Here is a 12,312-nt window from a genome sequence, read left to right as displayed (position 1 = left end):
CGATTTCAATGCTGCGGAAAGTAACATGCGTTGTTTGGTGGAATTCAAATTTATGCTTTTGTAGTATAAAAATATGCAGCATACACATTGTTGCACATCAAAGATATTTCCAAAACTTATCTTTTTCCCCTGAGTTTCATTTTCTAAAGTGCCAGGAAGGTCTATGCTGGCGAATAAAACCATTACCATTCAAATGGTTGGTATTTTTTACGGTTCCAACGGAAAGTATACTGTCACCCGCAGGAAAAAAATTTTTTTTTCTTTGTCCGCATATACATCCTGGAATTTCATCAGTTTGTGAAAAATCACAGATGTGTAACAGAAAGTAAAAACTCGTCAAAAAATTGAAATTGATGTCTGGGTACAAGGTAATTGAGCTATTTTCTAACACGCTACAGCCATAAATTGTACATCAGAAAACATTTATTTTTGAGAGCTCTTTCCTTTTTTGGTCAGCCAGAAAAAAAGCAAAACATAGTGAATTAAACAAAAAATTGTGAAGTATGGTGAAAGGTGCCGCAGTCTAACGTGTGTGTGTGTGTGTGTGTGTGTGTGTGTGTGTGTGTGTGTGTGTGTGTGTGTCCCAGTAGCAAATGACAGTGCAGCATACTCTAGTGATGCGAGTGCAGTGACCTGTAGTGTCTTGCTTGTAAACTTTTCCCTGTTCATTGTGCTGAGTTATCGAATGGAGCTTTTCGCCAACACCCGCTACGTGCACTTCGATCTGCTGTGGTGTAAACACAGCAGGTTTTGTGAAAGCACTTATATACGCATGAGTTTTTCTTTACAAGTGGTACCAATGAATATGAAATAAAGTTAAGCCTGCTGTGAGTTCACTGTTTCTCTGTCCCAGCAGTGTGTGACATTTGCAAAAAGTTTATCTGCCATCATGATGCATTAAACACTGTTGAGGAGTGAAACAAAGATGCACTGCACAACTGTTCGCTGAACATATCCTATTAACTATAGTGTTGCACTTAGTAAGTGAAGTAGTGTACATTGGCTGCAGTCGGCAGAGGCACAATACAGTCTGGATTCTGTTAAGACTCCGAGCGAAACAACTTTAAGTAAAATTAACGCATGATAGTGAAGGGCTTACCAGATATAACTATATAAATTGAACCTAAGCGAAAGCTGCGACCATTGCATTTGCTATCCACCGATCACATCAGCTGTGCTTTGGAACAAGCCCCCAAGTAAGCGTGTTGTTTATCACTCTATGTGCTAAGAGCCACTGCATTACTGTGATGTCACGTCCTACAAAGCTATTGGCTGCAGGTGGAAAACAAACATCCAAGATTTTACAAACATCTGAGATATTGTAATCTAGCAGTTTTCACTGTATTTCACAGTTTTCAGTTTGTCACCATGTCGACTATAAATTTTTGCTATTTTCGAGGTGAACATAAAATAAAAGAACCCTCAAAACTGCAGGTGTTAAGTTATAATTTGTGGTAGTATTGTGTTGGTAATTACCATGTACATCATTAACAAAAGTGATAGTCTTTTCTGTTACATACCCTAAAGTATTACTAGTGGCAAAATCCACTTTTTCTCCTAATACTTCTATTATATGATGTAAAATTTTGAAATTTATTTATTGTTTGTTTATGGATTTGTGATTTGGTGTCATTTGATGTTATGAGTGTTAGTAAAATTACTATCTAGGAGGAGGAGAATTAAAATCTCACACTGACCTTGATTTATAGCTTGTGACTGTTTATAATCCAGTTCTACAGGAATTTTGAATGTTCCATAGGCAAAGGTCTGTAAACTTACTATGTGTGTTAGTGTGGTGTGGTGGTTGCACTGGTTGTTGGGTGACGTAACAACTCACCTGCAGATAAGAGCTTACTAGTTGGAAAGGGCGATTCCCTTGATTCTGACTGAACATATTCTTTGAGACTCAGTGTTTGAATTTAAAAGGTTGATGATCAATCTTGTTGCCGATTACAGTACATCGGAAATACATGCAAAAAGACAAGACTGAGTTATAAGTGGCATAAGAAAACGTGACGGCAGGGTGCCTTCATCACGTATTGGCTATGTATGCCACTGTGTGAACTATCTGTTTTTTGTCCCACTTATAACTCGTTCAGTCAAATAAAATGTCAATAGGAAGATAATATGATGAAGTCTAGCAAGAATGTAGAATCAAGGTAAACATTACTAGAAAGAAGTGTAAAATCAGGGGCTATGAATGTATAGTGTAGAATTCGCGAAAAATATAAAATCAGAGAACGTAAAATTGAAGTTCCATTGTATATGCCATACAAGTAATATTTCTATCACTCTGGGTCTCTCCCATATGGTTGGAGTGGCAAGCTGTTAGACAGTAAATACCAACATTTTGCCTGCTCAATGTCTGGTGCTTGTGATATTTGTAAACTGTACCTGATTTTAGGACCTGTTGCAAATAGTATACCATACATTACATTACTGATAACATGCTTATGTTATTGGGAAATGATTTATTCAGGTTATTAAGTTTATTTTATTAGCCATTAATATTTTTGAATGTCTTATATCCATTTACTGATGGAGCATATTTAGTGGTGTTAATAATATTGTCTTCCAATAATTATGTATTCTTATTTCTTTTCATAAACATTACTACTGATTTCTTAATACAGTGCAATGCAAACACAGATCAGAGTATCATAAACATTATTTTAAAGCACGGTAACCTGTAATATCTAACAGCAACTGGAAGTTACAGTTGATTCTTTCATTATCAACTTTTGCAAAATTTATTGATATATAACATTTTTCTTTTTTGTTCAATATTCTTTCCGTGATGTTCAGTAATATTACAAATTTGGTGATACTGTATGTACTCCTTTCATAGATAGGTGTGAAACTTCCCAAAACAGCCAGGGGCAATAAAACAAATTGGTATCTTGTGTAGTGACAGAGTGACAGCTTGCTGCAAATCCTTCCGCAATAATATACATCAGTCACAGTGTTCTTTAATATTTTGGAAGCATGTAATTCATATCATTGAAGAAAAATACTATTTATGAAGGTGCCTGGGCTAGTTGAGTGCAGAAAATGTGTGTATTGAACTGAAAATGAGTGGAAACAAATACCCATTAGCTGTGCCTGTGTTCATGTCATTGTAAACTCCTGTAATGCAGAGAGTAGTTGTTTTCAGATCCAACATTGTCACACAGACTGTTTTAAAAATAATGTGGTTTCTTCTACATCTTGGATACCTCAGCTTTAAATTTGTTAAACAAATGTGGTTTTTTCCACTAAGGCTGTATTTATTAAAACTACTTCTTCAGTTAAAAAAGTTTGGGCTTTTTAAGCCATAATCCAGCGCATAGCCATACAAAAAATGGCTCCCTGTGTTACCATAACGAAACAGGAATGTAACGGTGTGAACCTAAGTGAATGGAAGAATTATTACCATAAAGAAAAGTTAAATTTGCAAATCAAAATGAATAGAAGCATGTAATGCGAATATACTGCTATATTTATGTGTATGACATCTTTTTCTAGGTAACTGTATTTCCATTAATTTGTGATCACATCATTGTGTTTCTGTTTAATTATGGTAATGTAGTGTGCTTTTCAATGCACTCGTATGGTGGATAATGCTTGGAAAAGCTGAAACTAGTTGTGGGATGAAGTCGAAGTGTAAATAAATACAACCTCGTGTAGAAAATGCCACATTCATTAACAAGACTTCACTGGTTCTGAATATTCTTACAAAATTCCTTCTTCAGTATATTTATTGACTGAAAATGGCAACTATTTAATGGCTTGTTAATGAACACCATTTTCATTTCAAACTTCGTTATCCAAATGACTCGTGCATCTACTGTTACATGTCGCTGTATTACATTAATAAACAGTATTTGCATGAATGCAGAATGATTCAAAGACTTTCACAGAACTATTATTCGTCTTTCTTTCTTCATTTGGGTCAATAAGGACCACACACCAATTTAAATGCTTCCTTCTTTGTTCTTTCTTTTTCCTACAGTATTCTTTCATCTTTTCTCTATGTATCCTTTTTTTCTCCTCGGACCGTTTTGACACAGTCTTCTTCTCCCTCTTGCCTAGGAACTCTTCCATTTTTAACACTTTCCTCTCGAAAATCTCTCTTTCTGTTCCATCTTCTTCACTTATGTCGTTTGTTTCCAAATCTTTCCTAACTTCTTGAATCTAGGCTGTTATTGACCTCTTGTCCCAAAGATATTTAAAAATTGTTTGGTTAACCTGTTGCTGTTCATTCTGTATAAGTGTCCAAAAAATAGTAGTCCCCTCTTTTGTAGTGTTTCATTTATGTTTTCTATGTTGCAATGAGCTTTTTCATTGCTTCTTAATTTCCATACCTCTGTATTTTTTGGTGGCCCAAGTATTTTTTGAATGATTTTTCGTTGTAGGACTTCAAGTTTGCGTAATTTGTAGTTCAGTACTAAACATTCACTTGCATAAAGACAGTCTGGTTTTACTACTGTGTTGTAGTGATGTATCTTTAAATTTTTAGACAGAAACCTTTTCATGTAGACGTTCCTAGTTATTCCCTAAGCTCTCTCCATTTAATGTACTCTTTCTTCTACAGCAAATTTATCTAAGCCATTTTTTTGTATAATTTCTCCCAAATATTTAAATCTATTTACCCTCTTTATCTGGCCAATATCTGTTGCTAGGGGTTCCAGAGCGTTTTTTTATATTTGTCATAAATTTTTCTTTTTCTACAGATATTTTTAAACCTGCTTTGTTGGCTATTTCTTCTAAGAGATTGATATGTATTCCAGCATTTATTAGGTTTTTTTAGAAGAATATCAAAATCATCCGCAAATGCTAAACAGTGAATTTCAGTACCTTTGTCTTTAGTTCCCAGTCTGATTGGTGATAGTGTATTTTCTTTTAGTTTTTGTTTCCACTATTTTCTCTAGTACACAGTTAAAGAGGACTAGAGACAGGCCATCATCTTGCCTTACACCTGTTTTTATGTTGAAAGCATTTGATAATTCACCCCAAAACTTGACTTTCGATTTGGTGTCTGTGAGCATTTCTCGAATAAGGTTTGGTAACTTAGATTTGATGCCAAATTCTCTGATCACTTCATCTAGTGCATCCCTATCAACCAAGTCAAATGCCTTTTTAAAAACTATAAATTTTGCAACTATATTTTTGGAGTTTGTAAGTCTGTGACGAATTATGGACTTAAGATTGAAAATCTGTTCTGAGCAAGATCTGCCCTTTCTAAATCCACTCTGATATTCTCCCATTTGGCTATCAAGTGTTGCTTCTATTTCGTTTAGTAATATTGTTGAAAATATTTTATAACGCACTGGCAGCTTAGTTATTTACATATACACTTTTCTTGTGCGAGGGATGGATCTTTTCAGTTTCCCATATTTCTTCCAACATTAGCTGAAGGTTAGTTATAATTTTTGGTTGAGATTATTTATTAAGTTCTGCTGTAATAGAGACTTCTCCACTGGCTTTGTTGTTTTTCTAGCTTACAGTTTGGTTTGATCACAGTTCAACAATTTTTCAAAGTACTGTCATAGTATTTCACAATTCTGGCTGGTGCTTAGGCATATTTTACGATTTTCATCTGTGAAGCAAATACTTTGAGCTTGGTAGCTCTTTAGATGACTTTTAAACATGTGATAGAAAATCTGGGAATTATTTTTTACAAATTCGTTTTGAATGTCAAGAAGTTATGATTTCTTAAAAGATCTTTTAGCACTCCTCATTATTCTTGCTGTTTCTTTCCTTCGCATTCTAAATTCTTCAAGGTGTTCGGACTCTGCTTCTTCACAGATTTCATCCCACCAGACTTTCTTCTTCATTTTTTTTGTTCCAAATACATTTTTCGCTGCCCTGTTGATTTCTTTCGATATTTTATACTTTTTCCCTGATTTAGTTACTTTAATTTCTTCCTGAAAGTTTTTAGTTACCTCTTTGGTGATGTTGAGCCTGTCTGTATTATATTTAATTAATTTTTGCTGTCTCTCTTAGTTTTTATTGGAGAGAAGTTTCAGTGAATTAAACAAAAAATTGTGAAGTATGGTGAAAGGTGCCGCAGTCTAATGTGTGTGTGTGTGTGTGTGTGTGTGTGTGTGTGTGTGTGCACAACACATACAGTGATCTCTTTTTTAGTCTGGTAATGAACAGAATCAGATTACCTTTTTCTGGCTAGTTTTACATTCATGATTTCTTTAAAATTGCATTGATCTAACTGGAACTCCCCCAGCATTGGATTCAGAGATTTCCATGTTTTTTCCTTTCTTGGTAATTTACTACTACTACTACTACTACTACTACTACTACTACTACAGGGTGGCTATAATTAAACTTTCACTACTTGAGCCAGTGTAGACAGAAAAATATTTATCCTATTTCTACCAAACAAGATAGGAATGATGTTCAGACTGTGTACTGCAGGATTTGCATTGTTAGTAGTATTAGGGTCATGACTTGCCATTGGGCACCAGTAATACAATTGCAGACTGTCAACTTCGATCTGGACAAGGGGCGCAGGACTTTACTTGTAAAGCTGTTTCATCAAAACAACAGCTAGAGTGATGCTGCTCTTCAAAAGTATCAAAGCATTGAAGGAATGCGGAGAGGTTCTCTGTCTGCACTGGGTTGAAGAATGTGATTAGGAAGTTTGAATTAACTGGCAATTTGGGAATTGCTCGTGGGAGAGGGTGACGGCCAATAGCGCCACTAATTGTTGAAGTTACTGTCCCCATGTCTGAGAATGCTGAACAAAATGTGCGATCTTAAAGCAGTCAAAGACCTGTGTCATGACAGTTACACATTCCATGGTCCACCGTAGTTTGGTGCAGCAGTCTCTAGTGTGGTTCCAGCCTGTTGTGGATGCAGATTGTCATCACACCGAGCAACGTTTGTAACCTGCAACGTAAACATGGGACACAGTTATCATATGTTACCCTCTCATGTAGAAGTTAAATTGTCTCTCTTTTGATGGTTGATTCCTTATTTATCTTCTGCATGTCCTTACAGATGTTTCCAACAAAAAATTTCTTTGTCGTCTGATCACTCATTTTTCATGGGGCCGTATCAAGCAACAAAAGTTCAACTATGATCACCCTGCAGTATTGTTATTATTATTATTATTATTATTATTATTGTAGTAGTAGTAGTAGCAGCAGCAGCAGCAGCAGCAATTACATAAATTCTATAAATTCTATAATTTCTGAATTCAAGCTGTTAACTCCAAGCTCATTGTTTCTTTCAGGCTGTAGTTCAGCAGTTCATATTAGCATATGTGGAGGATAAAAAGCAGCCCCTTTGGTGGGGCATATCCTTAGTTGCAATGTTGTTTGCATGCCAATTACTTCGTAATTATTGCTTTGGAGCTGGATATGTAATGGGCCTCCATACAGGTAAACATAACTAGATTTAGTATCTACTTCTAATTAAGTTGACTATGTGTTCAGTAGAAACCAAATACCATTCTTCTTGCAAAACTGTTCTCAGGGTGGCAAAAACATTATCTGGTCTTTGATCTTAAGCTAGCATTACTTGGAGGTTAAACATAAGCATCAGTGATGCTGTAATGTTGTTGCATTAATTTGAGGTGTAAAGCGGTGCTGATAGACAATAGAGCGGTTTAAAAGCTGTGAGCTATCTGAGGAAGTTAACGTTGCATTACTGAGCAACTGTTTCACCAGGTATCCAGTCTAGCTTACCAAATTTCCAACCAGACTAACATTAATTATAATCTTTTAATAGTCATACGAAAACTGGTGATACATATATAAAAAAGAGAATTTAAATAAAAATAAAAAAATCAGTTTATATTTGGAAATTTATTTTAACATTGATCATTGAAATTTCAGCATATTAAACTTGAGTCATAACTAAGCTGGTGCCTTATTTAGGATTGTGAAAATGTGAGTTTGTAATCTTACAGAACACATCAAATAGGGAGCAAAGATTGGGAGACTGCATACAACACTACATTCATAAAATAACACACGAAGAACATTGAAACATATGCAAGAGGAAGTTAACCACAACCAACCGATTCAATTTTCACCCAAAGAAGTTACATTCGTAGCGCAATCCTGTCCGTCATGTAATTACCACACACTGGTATACTAAATTGATACTAACTCTCTGTGAAATCTTCCCGAAAAGAATAGCTGAGGGTTACTTTGATGATTACACCACATGCCTCACGTGGTCAACTTGGTTTACACAAAGAGTGTAACTCCACAATAATTTTGATAATTAAAATAAATTAGATCGAAAAGCAATTTACAAAAGAAAAACCTCAAACTGCTTACTATCGTCTCACTATTAACCTGATGGGTCAAACAATTGTATAAGCACGTGGTACTGGTCTCACGAAGTACACCCCACGTGGGTTGAACATAAAGAAAAGTTGCTATATTGAAAAGACGAGACGTTATAATCTCACACACATTCGCATTTAAGATTGATGATCTTAGTTAGAGTTACTGATCAACACGTACTTCCACTTTACTCACAAAGTAGTGACAAAGCAACTACGCGATATTCTGAACTGTACACTCGAATCACACTGCGTTGCAATTTAAGATAACATTATATATTTTAGAGCTAAAACCTGAAATAAAGGTGATTAAATTTTCAGTTATGCTGAACTTAAGAAATCCATTGTCCTGCGGACTTAGCAGATACGCGCTTAGCTGGAGATCTTACCACTTCAGACGCTCGCCGCGGACAGATTGACCTGCACTCCTACCAAGGGTGCTTCCGTATACAAAACGGAAGTGACCAGAGGGGCAGCTTCCTATACCAACATGACAAGGGACGAACAGAACCATACTAAGGATAGAAACCTCTTTGCTTTTAGAAAGCATAGCTACCTGTTCCGACGTTGGTCCTACTGTTCTCTAGCAGACAGGCTTGTCTGCTACCATCCAGCAGCAACTAGAAATACATTTGCTCATTCATTCTTTCACACAGAAGGAAAGGGGGATCACAGTATCTTATCATATACAGTATATAAAAGAAAGCGGATGTAGATTCCGTATGAGACTGTGTGACATGAATTACATATATGAATTAGATATAAACAGTGCTTTAAAGTGTAGTAGTGTGACAGATTGTTCTTGTTTATGTGTAAAAGTAACAGGTTCCACTGCTCGGTCTCCTCGCAGAGAGTCAGAAACGCCACAGTAAATTTAGAAGAGGAATTTATGCCGTAAATGGCAACGGATTTAAGAAATTAACATGAAAGGAATCCAACAGAGACCTTCCAATGCATTTTAGTAGAATTATGCTGTCACCGTTTCATGTGGAAAGACACGAGTGTATGTCCATTCACCTCAAGGTTTCCCACCCACATCATTGTTGAAAGTAGACTGGAACTCATCAGTAGACAGAATGGTCTCCTTTTTAATGCGATTTGACAGAAAAAGAAGTGAGACTGAGCAAATTAGGGGAATTATTTGTTGTGACAAACTGTGTCCCTGTCCTATACCAAATTGCATCAAAACACATCAACTCAATGGCAGGGCACAAACAGTTTATTGCAGATATTTTTCTATGCTGTATCAGAAACTATTGTGCTCAGTATCTGCCACGGAAGAAGTGATATGGCAAATTTATATACTTATCAATAATGTCCAATTTAGTGGTAGCTGCCTGCAAAATTGGCCCATTTGATTGCTTACATGCCTGTATTTGTGTTTTGCACAACTTTAAACATTTCTTCAAGGCCTTTTTTGTGAGACTGCACAGTAGCTAGACCCTTTTTAGCCTTCTGATTAAGTGCAAGAAAATGAGAAAATGTATGTAGTAAAATTTCATTCCAGTCCACTGAGTTGACTGATTTTGATGAAAGTTTCTAAGGGTACGGTTCAAGCTCAAAAGAGCAACTACCCACTAATACATTATTACAAACAATTTCTTTCTTGTCTGATGATATATGTGCTTGTCACCTTGATAAAAACTTTTTTCTGTACAGTGTTGGACGATATCATCCTTCTATTAGCTACCTTAAAAGTAATCCATATATGTGTAATTGAGTTAGTCTTATTTAGTAGGGAAGGTAACAGTAAAGAGCTGTAAGTGGCATGTATCGTAGCATTTGCCAGCTGAACTTCCTGGGTACTGTACTTGGGATCAGAAATTGTTGCCACAGTTTATATTTCACCAACTTCCAACAGCATTCAGCTAAGATGGCCCATTCTGCTGTTTGGTATATTTCTCACTGTACCATCTACAGTTTTCTTGTCACAAGTGCAGTTGTTTTGCTATGTACAAGTGAGTTGGGGTTTGCAACACTGCAGTTACGTATGTAATAGTGTTTGTACAGTACTATTGCAGAACTTCGATTTTACATTCTCTTATTTTACGTTTTCCACAGTTGTACAACATAAATTTGTAGCCCCTGTGAAAAACCCACAAGATCAATGCTAAAAATTCCCTGTTTCTATGTTTCTTCCTAGTAAAATTTACTCAATTCTGTGTTCTTACTTGACTTCATTTCGTTTTCTTCCTATTGACATTTGATGTGACTGAATGAGCTTTAAGTGCCACAAAAGATACATGGTTTGTCCTGTGGGTGAGGGTGGAGTCAAGGGAATATTTTATGCCATTGTGGAGAGGGGAGATGTGAGAGAGGAAATGCTGACTTAATCTGTGATTGGCATTGCCAACACAACTTGCAACATTTAGCTTCGCCATCCAGTGATGATGGATTGAGTACATTTCACACTGCTTTTTGCAGGAACTGACGTAATCGTGACTGTGAAGGCGACCAGGATTGATGCAATCGATTTGTTGACTGCTATAGCGTAATGTTGATTTTTAAGGTTGGTTTAGTGACAGGAGAATCTCAGTTGTACCAAGAAATCTTTAGAGAAATGTGTTTGTGGTTGTCCAACATGTGAAATATTTATGACAAGGCAGAATATGGATGTTATTGCTCATCATTTCACTTGCAGCAATTTAAGCTGTCCTCGTAGGTTCCTGCCTAACCACACACTCAGAAATCACCACATATTCAGAGATAAACAGCAAAGTATTTGTGAAAGAAACAACATGAATTTTATTGCTGCTCATTTCATTCTGACTGTAAGCCATTTTCTTAAATTTCTGCCTAACCACACACTCAGTGATCGCCATACATTTGGAAATAAACAGGCTACTATCTGAAGTTTGTATTGTGCGTTAGTTATAAAATCTCTTGAAGCTTTACACCATTGATGCTTTGATGTTTAAAGGTATGTGTGATGTATTTGTGATACGGTACTTTCACTGAACTGTTACTTTGAAACGACGTACTGCGCACATACTGTTTGGCCACGATAACTGGATGATTGGGCTTGTGCCTACGAGAAAGTCAGAAAGTCAGGCCATGGCGCATATGTCACAAAGGTAGTCCTGCGCTCGCTCGAATCAGCAGACAAAATGAGCTTCTACATGTGTTATATCATAGGTAGGTGTGTCCGTACAAACAAAAACTGAATCTTCTACTGGAATCCACTATTATGGAATCTTACTGTTATTAGTCCTATAATGATGGGAAGTCCATGGACCTGCTTATAATTTTTATGGCTGTACTGGTGTACAATAAAATAAAATAATGCTAAAATGATAATCAGTTGCATAAGGCACTACTTCCAGCATGTAATGAGTACTGTTAAGCAGAAGAGACTAAATGCTATAAACAAGAAACCTGAGTTGAGCCATATGCAACAGATCGCAATCCATCAGAGATAGAAGAAGAAGAGGACGTTACGATGACAGCAATTGTGTGCCACCACATGAGACATCCTTCCAGGTTCTCCAGTGATGATGGCCAAGATCCAAACAAGTGGCTGCAGCTATAAGAGCATGTAGCCAAATTTAACAAATGGGATGACACCGTGTGTTTAGCTAGTGTATTTTTGTACTTGGAGGGCACTGCCAAGCAATGGTATGAGAACAACGATGAGAAGTTCTTAAACTAGGAAGCATTCCAGATGGAACTGTGCAACTATTTCGGCGACACACAATGATAGAAGTGCAAGGCTGAAGATAAATGAAAGTGCAGGGCACAGTGTCAAGGAGAAACTGCAGCATCCTACATTCAGAACGTGTTGTAGCTGTAGAAAATAGTGGATCCTAGAACGAAGGAGGAAGATTAGGTTGCACATCTCATGAAGGGTGTTGTTGAGGAAATGTGTCAAGCCCTGCTCTTGAAGAAGGTTTCGACAGTAGATGACTTAATAAAATGGTGCCAGTATATCGAGAATATGGAAGAAGTTTGAACGGCTTCCAAACGTCTTATCGATGTCTGTGATGGACGAAGCAACTGATTTCACTAGTGTTCTTCATCAG

At 36.5% G+C, this 12,312-nt stretch overlaps 1 protein-coding gene across 1 annotated transcript in view; it reads left to right on the top strand.

Annotated features, from left to right (window-relative positions):
• Positions 1-12,312, top strand: part of LOC126274593 (ATP-binding cassette sub-family C member 5-like) — a 271,486-nt gene that overhangs the window by 67,222 nt on the left and 191,952 nt on the right. The window contains exon 5 of the mRNA XM_049977127.1: positions 7,232-7,379. Coding sequence (XP_049833084.1) covers positions 7,232-7,379 — 148 coding nt within the window. The remainder of the gene's footprint in view (positions 1-7,231; positions 7,380-12,312) is intronic.

Source organism: Schistocerca gregaria, chromosome 1 (assembly GCF_023897955.1).
Source record: "Schistocerca gregaria isolate iqSchGreg1 chromosome 1, iqSchGreg1.2, whole genome shotgun sequence".
Taxonomy (NCBI): domain Eukaryota; kingdom Metazoa; phylum Arthropoda; class Insecta; order Orthoptera; family Acrididae; genus Schistocerca; species Schistocerca gregaria.
The sequence above is the reverse complement of the archived record's forward strand: the minus strand, read 5'-3'. Positions and strand labels throughout refer to the sequence as shown.